The sequence below is a fragment of the Microcebus murinus genome, chromosome 4 (genome assembly GCF_040939455.1).
Source record: "Microcebus murinus isolate Inina chromosome 4, M.murinus_Inina_mat1.0, whole genome shotgun sequence".
Taxonomy (NCBI): Eukaryota; Metazoa; Chordata; class Mammalia; order Primates; family Cheirogaleidae; genus Microcebus; species Microcebus murinus.
The window spans coordinates 13,134,961-13,158,677 of NC_134107.1; the positions used below are offsets into that span (position 1 = coordinate 13,134,961).

General features: G+C 38.9%; 1 protein-coding gene across 2 annotated transcripts in view; it reads left to right on the forward strand.

Annotated features, from left to right (window-relative positions):
- SLC22A24 (solute carrier family 22 member 24) overlaps positions 1-23,717 on the forward strand; it is a 51,205-nt gene that overhangs the window by 20,928 nt on the left and 6,560 nt on the right. For both annotated transcript variants that reach the window (XM_012778176.3, XM_012778178.3), the window contains exons 5-6: positions 4,473-4,596; positions 9,412-9,527. In XM_012778176.3, the coding sequence (XP_012633630.2) occupies positions 4,473-4,596; positions 9,412-9,527 (240 nt within the window). The remainder of the gene's footprint in view (positions 1-4,472; positions 4,597-9,411; positions 9,528-23,717) is intronic.

Here is a 23,717-nt window from a genome sequence, read left to right on the forward strand (position 1 = left end):
ATGGTTTTGGAAAGCTTCAACACATTACTGGTTGTCTGGAAGGTCATGTGCATGTCCATGGCTGTATGCATGCTCATGAAAGTTCTGAGAAGGCCCTGAGCCCTCACCTCTGGGTGATCTTGAGGCTCTGCATACACAGTGAGTGGAGGCTAAGGCAGAATTGTAAACTACATGGCTGAACATTGAAGGCATGTCCTGAGACATACCCACAGCCTCTCAATAGAGACTGGGAAATTTATTGGTTGAAGACAATTAATTCATTAGCTGACCACTAAGCTATCCAATCAGAGACTTCAGAGGCCACCCATGAAAAATACAGATTTTACAGAATTATTTCACAAAAATCCACTACCCAAATAAACAATCCCTACAAGCAGTACCAACAACAACAAACACTCTGAAAGAGGAATGAATCTCATTTCCGGCGTTGTTATATTTTATTGTTTAAAGGTACAGTTTTCAACAAAGTTATGAGCCATGAAAGGAAATAAGAAAGTACGCTTCCTACACAGGAAGAAAAGCTCATCAGTACAAACTATACCTGAGGAAAGGCAGATGGTGCCTTATTATATGAGGACTGTGAATCTGTTTTTAAAATATGTTCAAGAGTTTGTTTTTTTTTAAAACCCCATATGTACAGAACTAATGGAAAATATAAAAAAAGATGTTTCCAAATAGAGAACATGGGTGAAGATAGAAATATTTAAAAGGGGCCAAATTGAGACTCTAGAGCTGAAATGTAAGAAGTGAAAAATTCACTGGATGGTCTAAACAGCAGATTTGAGTAGGCAGAAAATAAGCAGTGAATAGGAAGCTAGATTATTGAGTTTATCCAGTTTAATGCACAGAAACAAATGAATTACAAAAAATGAGGAGAGCCTTATGGAGTTGTGGGACCTTATCAGTTGTATCAACATATACATTACAGGAGTCCCAGAAGGCTAGGTTAGAGAAATAGGAAGAAAGTATTTTTAAAGACACAATGGCCCCCTAAAATCAAATGTATTGGAAACATTTATCCATACATCCAAGAAACTCAAAAACTCCAAATAGATCAACTCAAAAGATCCACACTTAGGCATAGCGTAATCTAACTACCAAAATCCAAAGACAGATTGTTCAAACCATCAAAAGAGAAACAACTCATCATGGACAAGAGATCCTCAATAAAATTAATAGCTAATTTCTCATCAGAAAACATGGAGACTGGAAGTCAGTGGGATTAGATATTCAAAGTGTTGAAAGAAAAATCTGTCCATAAGGAATTGTACATCTGGCAAAACTGTGTTTCAGTTAGTATCTTTTCAAGTGCTTGTATATCTGTTTTGGAGAAATGTCTATTCAATCCTTTGCCCATTTTTGAATTGGGTTGGTCTTTGTTGTTCTTGCTGTTGTTTCAGTTTTAGTAGTTCTCTATATATTCTAGATTTTAATCTTTTATGAAACATATGATTTGTAAATATTTTTTGCCACTCTGTGGGTTGTCTTTTTACTTTGTTGATAGTCTTATGTAAAGCAAAAATTTAACAATTTTTCATGAATCCAAATTTGCCTAGTATTTCTGTTGTTGCCTGTGCCTTTTCTGTCATATCTAAGAGATCCTGGCCAAATAACATGTCAAGAACATTTGCCCCATGTCTTCTCCTAAAATTTTTATAAGTTTAGGTCTTAGATTTACATCTTTGATCCAGTTTTAGTTAATTCTGAATATGGTGTTTGACAAGGGTCCCCTTCCATTCTTTGCATGTATATGTGCTGTTTTTCCAGCACCATTTGTTGAAATGGCTATTCAGCCCCATTAATATTCTTGTCAAATATCATTTGGCCATGTAGGTTAGGGTTTATTTCTAGCCTCCCTACTCTATCCATTGATAGTACCACACTGTTTTTATTACTGTAGCTTTGGAATAAGTTTTGAATTTAGGAAGCGTGAGTCCTCCAACATTGTTCTTCTTTTGCAAGATTGTTTTGGCTATTTGGGGTCCCTTGAGATTCCGTGTGCATTTTAGGATTGGTGTTTTAGAAAAAACGTCATGGGAATTTTCATAGGGATTGCATGTGTAGATTGCTTTGAATAGTATTGACATATTAGCAATATTAAGTCTTTCAATCCAAAACTGTAAAATGTATTTCTGTTTCTGTTTGTTTTGTCTTCTTTGATTTCTTTTAGTAGTATTTTGTATCTTTAATTCTGCAAGTCTCTAAACACCTTGGTTAAGTTAATTTATAACTCTTTTATTGTTGTTCATGCTATAATAGATGAAATTGGTTTTTGCAATTTCCTTTTCACTCTGTTCATTGTTATTATATAGAAATGCAACTGATTTTTACATATTGACTATGTATTTTGCTACTTTGCCCAAATCATTTGTTAGTGGTAACAGTTTCTTTTTTTGTGTAGAATCTTTAGAATTCCCCTACATATGACTTCATATCATCTGCAAATAGAGATAATTTTACTTCTTTATTTTCAACATAGATGCCTTTTATTTTCCTTGACTAATCACTCTAGTTAGAATTTTCAATACAATATTGAATAGAAATAATGCAAGTGGGTATCCTTGACTTGTTCCTGATCTTGGGGTAAAAGCTATTATTCTTTGATCAACGAGTATGGTGTTCACTGTGGATTTTCGGTGGGTTCCTTCTATTCCTGGCTTTTAAGTGTTTTTTTATCATAAAAAGGTATTAAATTTTCTTTTTCTGTATGAATTAGATGACCGTGTGGAGTTCTCATTTATTATATTAATAACAATGTCATGTATTATGGTGATGGATTTTTGTATGTTGAAACATTATTGCAATCCAGGATGAATGCCACTTAAGCATGGTGTATAATCCCCTCAATGTGCTGCTGAATTGGTTTGTTAGTCTTATTTTGTGGATTTTTCCATCAAAGTTTGTAAAGGATATGGTTCTATAATTTTCTTTTTGTGTTTTTGTCTGACTTTTAAATCAGGGTGATATTTGGCTCATAGAATGACACAAATTATCGCATTTTGAATGATTTCATGCATAAGAAGGATTTAAAAGTTTGATTTTGGAAAGTAGTCAGTATGGAAAAGTCCATACAGACAGAAAATAAATGGTTGACATGGGCTGCAGGGAAGAAGTAATGGGAGTGAATGTGATGGGAATTTCTTCAGGATGATGAAAATGTTCTGTAATTAGGTAGTGGTGATGTCTGAAGAATCTTTTGATTATGTTTAAAACAATTAAATTGTGTCCTTTAAGAAAGGTTAATTTTGCTGATAACTAGAATCTATATAGAACTTAGGAAAATCGCCAAGAAAAAAAATCAAACAACCCTATAAAAAATGGACAAAGGACATGAACAGAGACTTTGCAAAAGAAGACAGAATAATGGCCAACAAACATATGAAAAAATGCTCAAAATCTCTAATCATCAGGGAAATGCATATCAAAACCACAATGAGATATCACTTAATTCCAGTGACAATGGCTTTTATCAAAAAGTCCCCAAACAATAACTGTTTGCGTGGCTGCAGAGAGATAGGAACACTCATACACTTCTGGTGGGACTGCAAACTAGTGCAACCTCTGGGGAAAGCAATATGGAGATACCTTAAAGAGGTACAAGTAGAACTACCATTTGATCCAGCAGTCCCACTACTGGGTATCTACCAGAGGGGGAAAAGAGACATTTTATAAAAAAGACATCTGCACTAGAATGTTTATAGCAGCACAATTCACAATGGCAAAGATGCGGAAACAACCCAAGTGCTCATCAATACATAAGCGGATTAATAAAATGTGGTATATATATGCCATGGAGTTCTACCAGCCACAAAAAACAATGGGGATCTAATACCTCTTGTATTATCCTGGATAGAGCTGGAACCCATTCTACTAAGTGAAGTATCACAATAATCGAAAAACAAGCACCACATGTACTAATCATCAAACTGGTATTAACTGACTTAACTGACCAACACCTAAGTGTACATAGAGTAATTACATTCACTGAGTGTCGGGAAGGGGGGAGGGGGGAGGAGGGGCTGGGGCTATACACACCTAATGGGTGTGGTGCACAATATCTGTGGGATGGAAATGCTTGAAGCTCTGACTCTTGTGGGGCAAAGGCAATATATGTAATCTAAACATTTGTACTCCTGTAATATCCTGAAATTAAAAAACTATTAATGAAAGAAAGATTAATTTTATGGTATATAAATTATATATTATTAATAGCAAAAAGTAGGAATGTAAATGAATGATTTATATATGTTCATTTTCACTTTTCTCTATAAATACTTCAACATACACTTACTGCTGTCCACATACACCTTTCTCCTTAGGAGTCCAATGTAGGAGGGTGACTTGGTTAGAAATGACTCTACTGCAATTTATAAAGTCTGTTTATTAAATGGAAGGGAAACAGAATCTCAGGTTAAAGGTTATGTGACAAATAAACAATTCTTTACTGTACCTGCATTGTCTTCTTTTATCAGGTGGCTTGTGGAGTCTGCTCGGTGGCTGATTACCTACAATCAGCTAGATAAGGGCTTAAAGGAACTTAGAAGAGCTGCACGCATAAATGGAAAAAAGAATGCTGGAGAGATCCTGACCATTGAGGTGATCTGAAAAGGGGAGCTGGTCATGAGAAGGAAATGAAAACATGACCTTACAATCACACTAGTCTGGGTTCCTGGGGTGGCTACCCTTCTAGAATTAGGATTCTGTGGGTGGGACCTTACATCTCTGTCCTGGTTGCCCACCAATTCATCATTGGGGGTCAGGGTGAGCATTGAAAAAACCATCATCTCTTTTGTCTTTTGTGAGTATTTGGACATAGATATCACAGAAGTTCATATAATTCAGTTATGTGTACTTGTGTGCATATTCACTGGCAGAAGCACACATAATTGTTAGAACAAATTGGCCATCATGTTTTCATGCTCTTCACCTAGACATGGAGGGGAAAGAAATGAGCACACAGTTCATTTCCCACTATTCAGTAACTCTTATGCCTTCCAGGGGACATAAGAAAGCCAATGAAGGAAGGGAATTAACCATGCAGAAGAAAGATTTAAAAGTTTGATTTTAATTTTATGCATTAATTCACTAACTCAATAAATGTTGATTGAGCATCAAATATAAGTGAAATACCATTCTACACAATGTGAATATGCTATGTCAGTAAAATAGATTAAAGTCCCTTTTTTGACATTTACATTGTCCTCATTAGAGGGTACTAATGTGTCTAAGTAGGAAAACTGAGATTTTTTTTTTTTTTTTGGAAGTTTGCCTCCACATGGCTGGAAGCCAGATACTGCTGTGGTTCATTTTAGCACTCTTTCATTCCTTCAAAAAAGTACATACATTGCGCCAGTCTGGAGACAGATATTAATCAGAGAGTAAGTCAGATACTCTGCCCTCAAGGAACATACATTTTACTATGGAATATAGCAATTAAGAGACCATTATCATATAAAACATAAAATCCAGCTAGGCACATGTTAGAAGTGCCTTGAGTAGGCCTCAGGCCATAGAAAAGGAAAGCAACTTCACTCTCAGCTAAAGCCTCTTGCCTCCTGAGTCCAAACTCTTGTCTTTCCTCTTTCATGAAAGACACAGCCTGTGTGCAGCAGAATAGGGTTCTCAGCCAGCTTCTGCCAGGGGTGTATTGGGGACTGCACAGTCTTTCTGTCACTTGCAGTCAAGTTGGCAGTGTTTATTTTCACCAAGACTTCTATAAAACATTGTGGAGCCCTGTGAATCTCACTGGGGTTCATTTCGTCGGACAAAACTTGCAATTAACAATAAGATCTTTGACATAAGCTCTTCTCTATCATAGGCTCCTGCTGAGAGTGCACATAAGTATCCTAGAGTCCCTCTTGTTCGATTGAGAGTCACATCCTTAATGTGTTTGAAGGGCCCTTTCTGAAAATTATACTGACCCTTTGATCTTTCTGAGATCTTGAGAAACTTTGTGTAGTCGCACACTGGACTTTATCTCTAGCGTGTTTTCCTGACTTTGCTCCAAAGCCATCTTTTTTTTTTTTTTTTTTAGAATGTCAGCAATAGCTGTTTATTTTTCTTCTTTTTCTTTTCTGCACTTTCAACTTTCTATTAATATAACAGGCACACATTATCTTCAATAGGAAAATTATGATTTACAAAAGCATATTGTTTCTTTGTTGAAGCTCACATAGATTGAAATGATTATCTATTGAATTTTCTTTTCCTTTTCCTTTGCCCCATACAATCTACCCTTCTCCCTCTGTTTTGAAAGGAAAGAAGATATGGAGTGTATTAGTTTCCAATTGTTGCCATAACAAATTACCAGAAATGCAGTCAAAGCCATTTCTTAGTGTTAGTGGCATTTGCCATTTGGAGAGGCTGAGAGCTCCTAGTTCCTTTTGTTACCAAATTCAGGCACTTGTCTCTGAGGCTGCATCAGAAGACCGAGGACAAGTGGTCTGAGGAGATGGACAGATAAGTTTATTAATTTGCCTACAATGAGGAGGTTGGCAGACTCCCATCTTGAAGTCCCAAATTCCTGCCTCTGAGCAGAAATACAGAGCTTTTAAAGGGGACGTTTTCAGCTTAAGGCTATTGCTCTTCAACTATACTTGATGGTTCTGATTTATCCCATTTCCAGCTAACACGATCTGGTGACCTCCACCTGGACAGATCCCTTGGGCCACCTCCTGTGGTACCAAGAACAAAGGACACTTCCCTGCCCCTCCTGACCACAGTCCTGAGGCAGGGATGCAGGTTGTAATTCCCAAAAGAGAGGGGAGTTTTTAGAGAGACACAAAACATTTTTCCCTTTTTCGGGCCATTACCCTTGTTATACCTTTGTCTAAAAATTTTCGTCTGTTTACCTTGTTCCTCTTGCTTTTGTTACTAGCAGGAAGAAGAAATCGAGAGGATTCTTCAACACCTTGATTGCAAATCAGCTTAGCTAGATAATCAAGTTCACTGAACACATGTCCTATTTTCCACATGAATGCACATGACAATATTGTTAAATTTCTACCACTACATAAGAAGCACTCCTCATCTTCCAGTTTTTAGTAGCATGTTTCTGACTCCCTATTGGACCCTCAAAAGCACCCTGCTCTCAAGGTTTAGATTTTTACTACAATTGTTCAAGGCAATATATGCTTTCTCTATCACAGTCTCTAAAAATCCCACCAGCCCCCTCCCACCGCCAATTCCAAATCAAGTCCCAATGTTTAACTATTTGTTACAGTAGCACTCTATTCCAAGTACTAACATTAGAATGAGTTATCTGTTGCTGTGGCACAAATTACCCCAAAACATAATAGCATAAAACAGGAATCCGTGCAGTGTTTCATGAATTCTCTACTTGACAGTCTTTCCAAGTCTGCAATCAAGGTATTTGCTGGGACTGTGAGATCACCTGAAGTCTCCACTAGAGAAGGATGTATTAATACTTTCAAGCTCACTCACATGGTTGTTGGAAGGCTGAAGTTCCTTTCAGATAACGGTTGGACTAAGGATCTCATTTCCTGTCCCATGGAGCCCCCCAACATGACACAGTGTTTCTTTAAGATGTACAGCCGGAGAGGGCATCCAGCACCGCTGGAAATCACAGTCTTTATGATCTGCCCATGGAAGTAGCAGCTCACCACTTTTGCTGTAATTCTATTCATTAGCAGCAAGTCACTATATCCACCCCACACTCAAGAAGAGGAGATTACGCACAAGTATGAATAACAGGAAGTGGGGATAATCTGGGGCTAGCTTTCAAAATTACCAACCAGCTTTCATTTGAAAAAACTTCTCCTCCATCCTACTGTATATTCTGTCCACTTTGATCTTAGAATCTATTCCCATATATACCTTCCTGCCAGCGTAGATCAGCTTAGAAATTGAGCACTTTGTGCATACAGGCTTTTTCTTACCCCAACAGACAAAACACTTCCCCAGCCAGATTGTATATATATATAAACTATTTTTATTTATTTTTTTTTAATTTCAGAATATACTGGGGTACAAATGTTTAGGTTACGTATATTGTCTTTGCCCCACCTGAGTCAGAGCTTCAAGTCTATCCATCCCCCAGACAGTGTGCACCGCACCCATTAGATGTGAATACACCCATCCCCTCCCCCGTCCCTCCCACCAGCCTGACACCTGATGAGTGTTACTACTCTATGTGCACATGGTGTTGATCAGTTAATACCAATTTAATGGCAATACATGAATGGGTTAATAAAATTCGGTATACATATGTCATGGAGTTCTACAGATTATATTTTTTCTTTAGTTATTGGTCTAATAGGAGGCCAAAGGTGATAGATCATGGTGGGAGGAGGCAGGTATTTTCTTGCAAATATAAACTTCTGCAATATCTTTCAACAAGGCAAGAACACTAGCTTTTAAGAGAGAGAAGTGACCTACTCTTTCAGCCCAAGAAGTACAAAAGAATGTGGAGATTCAACATGATCATATGCATCAACTCATATGTACCCATCCCATCATAAGTTCTACTTTCTCTCAGTCAGGGCCATGAACTTGGCAAAGGAGACCAGCCAAGGTTCAGGTTTTTAGGCTTTCCTGAAGGTACTCTTAACATTGAGTCCTGGGACTTGATCTTCAGTTTTTCTGCCTTCTCCCTCAGGAGATGAGGGTCTCTTTATAAGCGGCTCACTATCTGCACCCTCTGGATTTCATAATGTCACTTTATATTGGTTGTCAATCACTATCAGTTTTCTGTTATCTGTCCTCAATGCACTGACGGCCCCTTGCAATAGCCACCCAATTCTAATGTCCTTCTAGTTATTATTTTTCTTGAAACCTTCATAATTCTGAGATCACACACATGCTGATACATACTGTTCTGTAACTAATCCATCCCTGTTCACCACCAGTGAAATTTTTAATACTTATATCACAACTGCATGCTCTAAGTAATACCAGTTATGAGATATTCATCAGATGATGTAGTTCCAAATTCTCATTGTAGCATCAACACCTTTCCCTACCCCCAGCCAGCAGCAATGGTTGAAGCTTCAGTTCCTCGGGAAGTGGGAAATCAGAGATTTGTGTGCAGGAGCTTCATTTCACTGGGGAGTGTTGACAGGAACATTATCTATCAGAAGTGAGAGTATAGGATTGGACCAAAAAAAAGGTCAAGGCATCATGCAGTTGCAAGACAGGCCGAGAAGATCTTGCAGGGAACTCTAATGCTAGAATTGCCCAACAGAATTTCTCTGCCTTGCAGCAAGGAAGCCTGGCTTTCATATGCCTGAATTGACCAGCCATTGAATAAGGCCAAGGATATCTATCATATTCCCCACTAGACAGAAATTTCCTTGAGGATAGTGGACAATGTGTCTAGCTCATCCTCTAGTAGTTAGCACTGAGCTTGGCATATTGATATCTCATAAATGCTTGTTATTTTTGTTGTTGAAGTTTCTGAGATCCGCCATGCAGGAGGAGTTGGATGCAGCCCGGAGCCAAGCATCAATTTTTTGCTTGTTCCATGCACCCAGACTGCGAATGATAGTCCTCTACCTGGGCTTTGTGAGGTAAGCTCCATTTGGTGATGATTAATTTTAAAAGATTAGTTATGAAAATACATTTCTTCTTCCAAAAAAATTAGTAGCAGCATTGTGGATGGCATATTAACACATAAGAGGAAAAGATATCAAAGTGTATGTTTTTAAGTGTCACATGTTAAGATGGCCTAATATTATCAGAAGACTCAGTGGGACCTGAGTCTTCGGACTACATAGTCCGAAGTTATGAACATCACATTCCAGCACGAAGTTCGTCACTGGATATTATCTTCATACGAAGTTTTGTCACAAAATATATTTAGACTTTTTACTTTTTAACTCTTTGTTGACAGAACATTTAAATAAAGGAAAATGCACAAAAAATGCCTTTTTCTGAAGTGTATATCTAGATCAATCCAAAAAACCATTACGAATCCATAAAACCATATAACCATTACTTAGACAAGCACATTTCAGCATTCCTGAATCATCTCTCATGTTTTCCTTTCCCCAAGTTAATTCTTGTCTAAAAGCACAAAATATTCTTACCTCTATTGCCGTGGATTGCATTTGCCTATTCTTGAATTTTGTATAAAGTGAATCATGCTATATTATATATATACCTTTTCTATATGGGAAATTCACCACTTTTGTTTTGCATAGCTTTAATTTGTGGGGGGTTTTGTCATAGGTCATTTTCCTTTATATGAATATACCATAAGTTATTTACCCATATTGCTTCTTATGAATTGTGGATTTTCCCACTTGGAGACTGTTATGAGTTCCTGGGTTTATAGCATGTGTACATCTCTCTATAGTAACCTACCAAACAATAATCCAGAGTGGCTGTACCACTATACATTGCAATCATCAAGTGTAAGAGCTTTAGTCATTCCATATTGGTGCATATTACTACAATCTCTATGTACTAATAGAAGGCACTAGTATGTGCAAATATTAACTATTCTGAATTACTTTAATTTAGCCATTATGATGAACATAGATGGTAGCACATTGTGATATAAATTTGCATTTTCCTGATGACTGATGATGAAGACTTCCCTATCTTGCCTGGACTTTGTCCATTTGTATTAGATTGTCACTTTTTAATTATGTCTTATATATATGTGTGTGTGTGTGTGCATACATATATATATCTTTTCTCAGTGTGTGGATTAGCTTTCCACTCCCTGATGGTGTGTTTTGATGAACTCAATTTCTCAATGTTCATAAAGTCTATCTATCAATCTTTTCTTTATGACTAGAACTTCTGGTATCCTGTTTAAGAAATCTTTGCTACCCAAAGTTGATAAAGGTATTTTCCTATGTTTTCTTCTCACAACTTATTTCATCTATCACATTTGTGTTGTCTATGACCCATCTGAAATTAATTTTTGCATAGTATTTGAGATTAGGGTCAAAGTTTATATTTTCCAGATGCATTGTCAATTCACTCACCACCATTCAAAGAAATAACTGTATGCCCTGTTGTATACTTTATATTTTATTGATTTATGGTCTTATCTGTATTACTTCTTTGCCTCAATTTACTTGAGTTTCTGTATGTATAGGCATGTGTGTTGTGTTTTGTGTGTCCTTCAGGCAAAGAAGCTTAATTCATTTATTTTCAAACTTTCATACTTTCTGATAAATACTCAGAATTACGAAGGAACTATAAAGTTCCCTGTTAGCATTACCAAACAAATATCCTATATTTTAAAAGAAATTTTATTATGTGTATTTAAGGTATACAATATGATATTATAAGATACATATATAGAAAAATTTTTACTATAATAAAACAAATTACCATATCCATCATTTTATATAGTTATCCATTCCTGTATGTTCTGAGATGCTGTATCTTGACTCTAAATTGGTTCAAAATAATTTCTAAATCATCATTTGGATCCTGTTTGACTCATTGGTTTTTTATAAATTTTCTGATTAGTTTCCAAATACTTGTGGATGTAGTTTATTTTGGTAAAGGGTCAACAGATATATTGTATGGATATGTTTTTTGCACCTCTTGATTGTAGTTTTCTATTTTCCAATTAATGAAATTGGTTAAGGATGCTATACAAGACTGCCATATTCCTGAAACTTTTATTTTCATCTGTCACCAGTACCTCAAAGAAATGTCTTTAAAAGGCCAACTATGATTATAGATTAATATGCCTTTCACATTAATTTTGTAAGCATTTGTTTCATGAACTTTGGAGCTATATTTTTAGGCATAAAATACCTAAATATATAAATATATACACACACACACAAATGTAATCATATTAGTTCTTCATGTTGAACTGAAGTTTTAGATTTTTAATCACAAAGAAACAAAACAGAAATAATTCGTCATCAGATAATAAAAAGTTTTCTTAAAACTGATAATCTTCATCTGTCTTAATCATGCTTATATACATGTGAACTACTATCTGCATAGAACAGTGAAAATAATGACTCTGAAGAGTTATTCTCTTCTTTATGCAGAGCAGTAGAAATTCTACCACTTCAACTGAGGAGATAAAAACGTGACTAAGGCACCTATATTCATGTGGTCCTTGATAAAGTTTCTACATCATAGAGTAGTACAGTGGCAACCAGACTGCCTTGAGGCCCTAAGACTAGTGTCCGTGCTAGTGGGAATATTACAGCCAGCAGGAGAAAGTAGATGCATTCTGCCTATGTATGTTTGCAGGGAGAATAGTCATTGGTAATTGCAGAATCATGATAGTACTTCATTTATCAACACCATTGCCATCATCATTGTCGGCATAATCATCGTCAGCACCATCAGATGTATATGGAAGATATAAAATGCACAAAGGCACTGGGTTATGTGTTAAGGATACGGAGGTATCAACATCTAAACTCTGCACTAAGCAACTTAGAGTGAGTGCGTTCATTTGTTCATTTGTTTTCATTTTCTTTTCCTCTTCATATATGTTCTCTCTCTTTTTTTTTTATTTCGGCATATTATGGGAGTACAGATTTTAAGGTTTCAATAAATGCCCTTTCCTCTCCTCCCCCAACAAGTCTGAGTTTCCAGCATGACCATCCCCCAGATGGTGCACTTCTCACTCATTATGTATGTATATACCCGCCCCCGTCCCCCCTCCCCCCTGTCCAATACCCTATTACTGCAGTACCTATGTGTCCACTTAGATGCTGCTCAGTTAATACCAGTTAATACCAGTTTGCTGGTGAGTATATGTGGTGCTTGTTTTTCCATTCTTGGGATACTTCACTTAGTAGTATGGGTTCCAGCTCTAACCAGGAAAATATAAGATGTGCTATGTCACCGTTGTTTCTTAGAGCTGAATAGTGCTCCATGGTATACATATACCACATTTTATTAATCCATTCTTGGATTGATGGGCACTTGGGCTGTTCCCACAGCCTTGCAATTATGAATTGTGCTGCTATCAACATTCGAGTCAGGTGTCTTTTTTATAGAGTGTCATTGGATCTTTTGGGTAGATGCCCAGTAATGGGATTGCTGGATCAAATGGTAGATTCACTTGTATCACTTTAAGGCATCTCCATATTGCTTTTCACAGAGGTTGGACTAGTTTGCAGTCCCACCAGCAGTGTAGGAGTGTTCCTCTCTCTCCGCATCCACGCCAGCATTTGTTATTTGTAGACTTTTTGATAAAGGCCATTCTCACTGGAGTTAAGTGATATCTCATTGTGGTTTTGATTTGCATTTCCCTGATGATTAGAGATGTTGAGCATTTTTTCATATGTTTGTTGGCCATTCTTCTGTCTTCTTTAGAAAGTTTCTGTTCAAGTCCTTTGCCCACTTTTTAATAGGGTTATTTGATTTTTTCTTGCTGATTTTCGTGAGTTCTAAGTATATTCTAGTTATCAGCCCCTTATCGGATGCATAGGATGCAAAAATTTTCTCCCGTTCTGTAGGTTGTCTGTTTACTTTCATGACTGTTTCTTTGGCTGTACAGAAGCTTTTTAGTTTGATCATGTCCCATTTATTTGTTTTTGTTGCAGCTGTGATTGCCTTTGGAGACTTCTTCATAAACTCTTTGCCTAGGCCGATGTCTAGGAGAGTGTTTCCAACTTTTTCCTCTAGAATTCTAATAGTTTCATACCTTAGGTTTAAGTCTGTTATCCAGCGTGAGTTGATTTTTGTGAGAGGTGAAAGGTGTGGGTCCTGCTTTAGCCTTCTACAAGTGGCTATCCAGTTTTCCCAGCACCATTTATTGAAAGGGGATTCTTTTCCTCAGCATATGTTTTTGTCTGCTTTGTCAAAGATTAGATGGCTATATAAGGATGGTTTTATATCAGGATTCTCAGATCTGTTCCACTAGTCAATATTTCTATTTTTGTGCCAATACCAGATTGTTTTAAGTACTACAGCTTTATAGTATCGTTTGATACCTGGCATATTAATACCTCCCATTTTGTTTTTGTTCCCTAGAATTGCTCTTGATATTTGGGGTCTTCTTTGGTTCCATACGAAGCGTAAAATTATTTTTTCAATATCTGTGAAGAATGCTGATGGGATTTTAATAGGTATTGCATTGAATCTGTAGATCAGTTTGGGTAGTATAGACATTGTAATGTTGTTGAGTCTGCCGATCCACAAGCATGGAATGGATTTGCATCTGTTTACATCCTCTGCTATTTCCTTCCTCAGTGTTTCATAGTTCTCCCTGTAGAGGTCTTTTACCTCCTTGATTAAGTATATTCCTAGGTACTTTAATTTCTTTGTTGCTATTGTGAAGGGAATTGAGTCTTTAATTTGGTTCTCAATTTGATTGTTGTTGGCGTATATAAATGCCTCTGATTTCTGTGTATTGATTTTGTATCCTGAGACTTTACTAAATTCATTTATCAGTTCCAGGAGTTTCTTGGTTGAATCTTTGGGGTTTTCTAAATATAATATCATATCATCAGCAAACAGTGAAGGTTTGATCTCTTCTGCCCCTACTTGGATACCTTTAATTCCACTTTCCTGTCTGATTGCTGTAGCCAGGACTTCCAGCACTATGTTGAATAGAAGTGGAGATAGTGGGCAGCCTTGTCTGATTCCAGTTCTAAGTGGGAATGCTTTCAATTTTTCCCCATTCAGTATGATGTTGGCTATGGGTCTATCATATATGGCTTGTATCATTTTTAGGTATGTCCCTTCTATGCCTATTTTCTTAAGTGTTCGTATCATGAAAGGGTGTTGAATTATGTCAAAAGCTTTTTCTGCATCTATTGAAAGAATCATGTGGTCTTTGTTTTTGGTTCTGTTTATGTGGTGAATTGCATTTAAGATTTCCGTATGTTGAACCATCCCCGCATCCCTGGGATGAAGCCCACGTGGTCATGATGGATTATTTTTTTGATAAGTGTCTGGATTCGGTTAGCTAAGATTTTGTTGAAAATTTTTGCATCTATATTCATTAGGGATATTGGTCTGTAGTTTTCTTTTTTTGTTGCATCCTTTCCTGGTTTTGGTATCAGAGTAATATTCGCTTCATAAAAGGTGTCGGGGAGGTTTCTGTTCTTCTCGATGTTGTGGAATAGTTTCTGCAAGATAGGCACTAGTTCTTCTTTGAAAGTGTGGTAAAATTCGAGTGTGAAACCATCTGGACCAGGACTTTTCTTTTTAGGGAGATTTTTAATTGCTGTTTCTATTTCAGCTCTTGAGATTGGTCTGTTCAGGGAATCTATTTCTTCCTGGTTGAGCCTAGGGAGGCTGTGTGTTTCTAGAAATTTGTCCATTTCCTCCACATTTTCCAGTTTGTGTGAATAAAAATTTTTGTAGTACTCATAAATTATATCTTGTATCTCTTTGGGATCAGTTGTGATATCTTCTTTTTTGTTCCTGATGGAGCTTATTAGAGATTTCTCTTTTCTGCTTTTCGTTAGCTTAGCCAGTGGCGTGTCAATTTTGTTTATTTTTTCAAAGAACCAACTTTTGTTTTATTAATCTCCTGAATAGCTTCCCTGTTTTCAATTTCGTTTAGTTCTGATTTGATCTTGTTGATTTCACTTCTTCTGCTGGGTTTGGGGCTGGTCTGTTCTTCTTTTTCCAGCTCTTTGAGTTGTTTCATTAGATTATCTATTTGTGATCTTTTTGACTTTTGGTTATAGGCGTTTATGGAGATAAACTTCCCTCTCAGAACTGCTTTAGCTGTGTCCCAGAGGATTTGATAACTTGTCTTTCCATTGTCATTTTCTTCATAGAATTTTTTTATTTCCATCTTGATTTCTTCATTTATGAAGTAATTATTTAGTAAGAGGTTGTTTAATTTCCACGTTTTTCTGTATAAATGTGAGTTTCTGTTACAGTTGATTTCTACTTTTATTCCACTGTGATCTGAGAAAGTACATGGTATTATTTCTATTTTTTTTAATTTCTTGAGGTTTACTTTGTGTCCTAGGATATGGTCAATCTTAGAGAATGTCCCGTGAGCTGATGAGAAGAACGTATATTCAGTGGATTTCGGGTAGAATGTCCTGTAGATGTCTGTCAGACCCAAATGTTCCAGAGTTTTGTTTAAGTCCATTATTTCTTTATTAATTTTCTGTTTGGAGGATCTGTCTTGTGTCGTCAGTGGGGTGTTGAAATCTCCGGTGATTATCGAGTTGCTATTAATCCATTTGCTTAACTCCAGTAAGGTTTGCTTTATGAATCTGGGTGCACCTAAGTTGGGTGCATATATATTTAAAATTGTTATCACTTCTTGTTGAACTGTGCCCTTCACCATTATATAATGACCTTCTTTGTCTTTCACTACTTTTGTTAGTTTAAAAACTAAATCTTCTGAAATTAGAACTACCATGCCAGCCTTCTTTTGGCTTCCATTTGCTTGGAATACTGATCTCCACCCTTTTATTTTTAGTCTACATGCATCCTTGCAGGTTAGATGTGTTTCCTGAAGACAGCATATACTTAGCCTGTATTTTCTTATCCATTCAGACAGCCTATGTCTCTTGAGTGGAGAGTTTAAGCCATTCACATTTATTGAGAGAACTGATAGGTAAGGTAGATTATTGTTCATTCTGTTGGGTTGGATGTTGTTGCTTTGATTTCTCTCTTGAGCCATTGTATTATCTGGCCTTTAATCTTTGGGTTTTGGTTGTTTTTATATTCGTGAGTTTTTATTATGGTGTTCCGTGCATAACACTGTTTTGAGTACTTCTTGTAGGACTGGTCTAATCTTGGTGAATTCTCTGAGACTTTGCTTGTCTGAGAATGTCTTTATTTCTCCTTCATATACGAAACTTAGTTTTGCAGGGAATAAGATTCTAGGCTGGGGATTGTTTTGTTTCAGTAGAGTGAGAATGGGGCCCCAGTCTCTCCTTGCTTGTAAAGTCTCATTAGAGAAGTCTGGTGTTATTCAAATTGGCTTTCCCTTGTATGTTACTTGCTTCTTCTGTCTTACAGCTTTTAGAAGGGCCTCTTTAGTTGATATTTTGGTCAGTCTGATGACTGCATGTCGTGACGTCTTCCTGTTTGCATTGAATCTCCCAGGGGTCCTCTGAGCTTCTTGAATTTGTATATCAAGATTTTGAGCAAGGCCTGGGAAATTTTCCTCTATTATATCTTCAAATAGCTTGTCCAACCCTTGAGTGTTGTCTTCTTCCCCTTCTGGTAACCCTATGATCCTCACATTAGGTTTCTTCACATAATCCCACATCTCTTATAGGCTTTGCTCTTTTCTCTTGTTTCTCTGCTCTATCTCTGTGACTGTTTTATTTAGTTGGAGGGTGTTATCTTCAATCTCTGAGATTCTTTCTTCTGTTTGATCTACCCTGTTCTTGAGACTTTCCACCATATTTTGTAATTCCCTGAATTGATTCTTCATTTTCAGGAGTTTGGTTAAACTTTTCTTCATTGTGTCTATTTCTTTAGTGAACTTTTGTTCTAGGTCCTGGAGTCTTTTTGTGGTTTCTTTGTGTTGGTTATTGAGTTGTTGTTGCAGGTCGGTGAGTGTTCTTATGATCCACATACGAAATTCCTCTTCTGTCATTTTGGTTGCCTGATTTTGGTTGGTGTCCATTTCTAGGGGGCTGGTGCTCCTCCTTGGGGGTGTGTTTTCTGTTTGGTTCTTCATATTTCCTGAGTTCCTTTGCTGATTTCTTCCCATGTCGATCATGTTGTTGTTTCTTTTATTTAGGTTTTTGTTTGGGTATTCACATGCTTTGTTTAGTTTCTGAGCTGGTAGGTGGTGTCTGTGGGTGAGATTTGACCACTCCCTGTATAATGAGTCAGTAGGTGCCGTGAACAGGCTGTGCAGGATGTCCTCCCTGTCAGTAGATGGTGCTTGCTTGGAGGAACAGGCTATGCTGTTGTTTTTGTGTCCTCTTATCAGCTCTGGTTCTTGTAGAGCAGCACTCTAGTGCCTCAGGTGGTGGGTGGGGCCCTGGGATTTCCAGGTGTGTCCTTTTCTCCCCCTCAGTGAGGGCTGGTCTAGGAGAGAGTCTGGGTGGAGCTGGGTTGGGTAAGCCTGCCCTCAGGCACCACCAATGCCATTAGCAGTCAAAGTTCTGTTCTCTGCTTCCAGGAAAAGCTTTCAGGGAGGGGCTGGAATGGCCCCACTCAGTCAGAGAGTCTGCCTGTGAGGGTGGGGCTGTCTGAGACCCACAGTCTGGAGCAGGCCTCATTTCTTTCCACCATCCCCAACTCTGCGACTACTCCTGGGCCTCTGCCAGCAGGCCAGACCACACGCCACCAGGCCTCCCCTGCCTGTGATGCTGGCGGGGAGGTTCCCTGCACAGGAACGCCACCTGGGCTGGGGGCACGGCCTCCTTTTGGGAGGAGGGTTGCCCTCTAGGACGCTGATCTGCCCCTGCAGGCACACACACCTCAGTAGGCTGTTCACGTATATCCCTTCTGTGCCCTGGGCAATGCAAGACCTCGGTGCACGGGATCTGGTCTGCAGGTCTGACCTCTGGGTCCCAGAGTTCAAACTGTATCCCCACCAGGGAGAGGAGTGCCAGTCCCAATTCACCCACAGGGAGCCCAAGCTGGGTCTATGTCTCTCAGCCTCAGGGTCTGCCCCGTTCTCCTGGGATCACCGTGCCAGCAGCACCTGGGAGGGCTGGCAGGTAGAGAGCTCACAGTCTGAGTTTCCCTTAGTCAGCTGAAGGGCCCCAAAAGGGAAGATCCCGTTCCCTGGAGGTGCCTCCGGCTGGTGGCTGTATTGTCTCTCTGGGCAGCCGCGGGTAGGGTCGCAGGAGGGGAGAAAGAGGCAATATGGCGCCTGCCGTGCTGCTCGGGTCTGTGGACAGGGAGGTGCCCGAGGGAGTTGGGAGCCTGGTGCCGCCTCCGCTACTGGCTTACTGCTCACTGGCGGCGGCCATCTCTGGACTGGTGTCCGCAGGTCTCTCCACCTGCTGGGGAGCCCACCAACAGTCCGAGATGCAGGGGAGGGGAAACGGCCAATCCATGTACCCTTCCTGCTGGTCTCCGGGCTGCTCCAGCGGTCCCAACTTCCAGTTCTCCTCCGCGACCTCCTCCCATGGTCTCAGGTACTTCTCCTTCCGACCCTTGTCCGATGTAGGCTCGTCTTCTTGCTTCTTTCTTCTAATTTCTGCTAGAATCTGTCTTTTCTGCTGAGACACTCTGTCTGGCGGTGTTTCTCGTCTGCCATCTTGATTCCCTCCCCCATGTTCTCTCTTTTGATTCAAATATTTGAATGATGCAAAATGATTTTTTGCCTCAGCTGAAAACCTGCTGGCAAAGTTGACTAGGAAATCATGAATATTCTTTATTTAACATAGTTTTCTTTAAGTTTTTAATGTATTAATACAATAGTTTGGACTATTTGAGGCTTGTGAAAATAAAAACTTATAACCATATAAATGAAACACATATATTCCCATTGTCAACATGAACCAAGACAATCTACACAACACAATTCAGGTCTATATAACTCTCTGTAGCCAGTAACCATCCCTCCATTCTGGAAATTTTGGTTTTATCATTCTTAAGCCTTTCTTTATATTTTGTTACACTGGTATTTATCCCCAAGTAATATGTAGTATTCTTTCATATTTATAAAATTTATATCAAATATATCATATTCTGTATGTTTTCTTTATTTGTTTTGAAGGGTTCTCAACATTTTTTTTATTTCAAAGCATTATGGGTGTACAAATGTTTTTGATTACATGAATCACTTTGTAATGCTTGAGTCGCAGCTATAAGTGTGCATGTTACCCAAATAGTGTTCACTGTAAACATTAGGGTAGGTTTTTGGTTCTGCTCTTCTCTGCCATCCTCCCTACCTGATTTCCACTAACTTACATTGCTCTGTGTACATGTGTGCTCATTGGTTAGTTCCAGTTTAATAGCAAGTACATGTGGTGTTTGATTTTCCATTCTTGGGATGCTTCACCTAGGATCATGGTCTCTAGTTCCATCCAAATTGTGTAAAAATGCTTATTCATCCTTTCTTTCTTTCTTTCTTTTTTATTCAGGATATTATGGGGGCACAAATATTTGCCCCCATAATTTGCATTGGTTACATGAAATGCATTTACCTCCTTCAGGCCAGGGCCACAAGAGTGTCCTTCCCTCATACAGTGTGCCCCGTCTCCATTAGCTGTGGGTTCACTCACCCCACCTGCTCTAGCCCCCACGCCCCCACCTGACAGCACCCAGTGAGTATTATTACCATGTGAGTACCTTAGTGTTGATCAATTACTACCAGTTTGATGGTGAGTACATGTGGTGCATGTTTTTCCATCCTTGTGATATCTCACTTTGAAGGATGGGCTCAATCTCTATCCAGGATAATATAAGAGGTGTTAGACCATCATTGTTTTTTGTAGTTGAGTAGTATTCCATGGTATACATATACCACATTTTGTTAATCCACTCATGTATTCATGGGCATTTGGATTGTTTCCACATCTTTGCAATTATAAATTGTGCTTCTATAAACATTCAAGTGCAGATGTCTTTATTATAGAATGTCTTTTCATCCTTTGGATAGATGCCTAGGAGTGAGATTGCTGGATCAAATGATATTTCTATTTTTAACTCTTTGAGTTATCTCCAAATTACTTTCTAGAGGGGTTGTACTAATTTGCAGTCCTACCAGCATGTAAGAGTGTTCTAATCTCTCCACATCCACGCCAGCATTTGTTTATTTTGGGACTTTGTGATATAGGCTATTCTCACTGAAGTTAGGTGGCATCTCATTGTAGTTTTGATTTGTATTTCCCTAATGATTAGAGATGTTGAGCACTTTTTTATATGTTTTCTGGCCATCACTCTATCTTCTTTTGCAAAATTTCTGTTCATGTCCTTTGCCCATTTACTTATGGGGTTGTTTGATTTTTTCTTGTTAATTTTCTTAAATTCTATATAGATTCTTATTATTACCCCTTTATGGAATGTGTAGAAAGCAAATATTTTCTCTCATTCTGAAGGTTGTCTATTTGCTCTAAGGACAGTTTCATTAGCTGTGAGAAGCTTTTTAATTTGATCAGGTCCCATTTGTTTATTTTTGTTGCTACTGCGATTGCTTTGGGGATCTTCTTCATAAATTCTTTACTTAGGCCAATATCTAAAAGAGTCTTCCCCATGTTTTCTTCCAGAATTCTTAAGGTTTCACACCTTAGGTTTAAGTCTGTTATCCAATGTGAGTTGATTTTTGTGACAGGTGAGAGGTGGGGATCCAGTTTCAATCTTCTGCATGTGGAATCCAGTTTTCCTAGCACCATTTATTGAATAGAGATTCTTTTCCACAGTGTATACTTTTGTCTTTGTCAAAGATTAGATAACAATATGAGGATGGTTTTATATCTGGGATCTCCGTCCTATCCCAAAGGTCTATATCTCTGTTCTTGTGCCAATACCATGCTGTTTTGGTTACTATAGCCTTATAGTAAAGACTGAAGTCTGGCAGACTGATGCCTCCCAATTTTTTCTTTTTGCTTAAAGTTGCTTTGGCTATACCAGGTCTTCTATGGTTCCAGATGAAGCATAGAATTATTTTTTCTAAATATGTAAAGAATGATGGTGGAATTTTGATAGGGATTGCATTAATTCTGTAGATCACTTTAAGCAGAATGGATATTTTAACAATATTTTTTTTTTCAGTTTAAATTTTTTAATTGGCACAGTTTATCACAGCCTAAGAAGTCCAGAAAGATTTCAAGAGAGGAGAGATGACTGCATTACTTGATTACGATGAATACAGTCTTTGGGATATTCTTTACTTTTTGTACAATAATTAGGAAATACTTTTTTATTCAGTCTATTCACAATTCAAGATAAAAATATAACTTCTGGAACTAAGAAACTGATGGCATAGCGAGAGGGAAGTCTTCATAAGAAAATAGCTTTGATATGTGTATACACAAAGACATATACATATATATATATGTATATATACACACACAAAACACCCCTCCCCCTTGTATACTATACAGGTTGGCACAACCTTACTAAGAAGGTATTATGATACAAAGACTTCAGGATTTAAGTTATTCTTGGCATTTTGATTTAGCAGGTGCTTAAGCAATTTAGGTTTTGACATATCTGAATCAACTGTATATCAAAAGTATATAATCGTGTTTTTAAAAAGGCCCAGACCAACTTCCCTTAAACATTAACCCAATGTAACACCAAAGTTATCACATGGAAAACAAGATTGTTATTCTGTATAGAGTATTTTAGAGAAAGAGCAACTTGGAAAATAAAAACTTCAGAGTCCATTATTCCAAGCTAAGAGCATTTTAGTTATTAGCAGGGCCTGTAATCAGCTTTACCCCCTCAGAAGAAAAACTTAAATGCCCCAGGCAGTGGATGAGGCCCTGAAGCTGGAGGGGTGGTGGGGGGGGATCACTTGTTTTCCACTGCAGCAAAGGCAGGTAGAGGCGCCATCTTGAACATGGCTAGGTCAGGCAAGCCTGCCTCCAGGGTCCACAGACATAAGTCGTAGAACTGTCCCAGCAAGGGTAAAAGGTCAGCTCCCAGGTTGCTGGGGAAGGTGTCCAGGAAGGTGGATGGAGCGGCCCTACCAAAACGCAAAGTCTGCTACCCAGGAAGGCGCCATGTGCAATTCAAATCGCTATGCTTACCAGCAGTGGCACCTCGGGCCAAGAACAACCTCATCCATGGACCTGCCCAAGTCCAAAGGTGTGGTTTTCCTGTGGTGGGTTGGGGGGATGGATGCGCCATGAATTTGTTGTGGATCTGAACTACAGTGCTCGCTTCTGTCTTTTCTGCCCGTGTGGGCCTGTCCACCTCTTGAATTTAGCTCTCAATTCTCCCCTCTGTGCCCCTAAGCAACCCCTGGGAAAAGGGAATTCCAGGGAAAAGGGGATCCAGCACATGGCAGAGGTGTGGGGAGTTTGGTGGGCAGGGAACTCCCAGACCTAGCACCCCTAGGTCCACTGCAGATCCTCAAGGGGAAAGATGTCGGCCCTCTCTCTGTGGAAACCCCAGATTAGAGGGCACGCCAGCCGAGTGCAGGGGGCCACTTTTGAAAGTCTCCTTCAATGGCCCCTCTCAGCTGCAGTGAGCAGGGAGGAGTGGTGAGGAAAGAGTTTGAATGAAAGAGAAAGGGCATTCCAGTTCTCCCAGTCTCTGCCCCTGGAAGGAAGCTCTCAGGAAAGGTCCAAGCTCTGGGATCGCACAAGTTCTCTGGGGTTGACCACAATAGGGGCAGGAGTTGGAAGCTCTGTGTATGGGAACAGGTGATGTGAAAACTGTAGGGTGCAGCTCCCTGGGGCAGAGGGAGGGGCAGTGTGAGTGGGAAGCAGTATGGCAGCTACTCTTGGCTCAAGCTGTGGCCACAGGCGACCCCCAAAGCAGCTGGAAGCCCAACGCTTCATTTTCAAGAGGGTCCCAGTTCAATGGTTGCAGCCGCATTTGAGCTCGTATGGGTGGAAAAGGTCCCAAGCAGCTCGGCAGCCTGCCGACCACTGGAGGTGCGTGGGAAAGGGAAAGGAAACCGCATGTCCACATTCGCTGAGCCCTAAGATTCTTGGGGCTAGATTTCTGCTGACATCCTTTTTTCTCCTTCTATTTCACTATTTCTTTCCAGGAAGTCCCCAGCAGGCTCCTGTGCCTTTTGCCCCCAAACTTCACCTGGGCTCTTTCCGTTCCCCCTTTCCCCTACGTAGAACATTCCCTCTAGGACAAGGTGGCAGCCAATGTCTCTGGTCACTCAACTTTTTGACTCCCCTTTGTGTTTTTCTAATATGTGAGTTTTTTCTTAAATTTTCTCTGTTGGCTTTATCAAAATA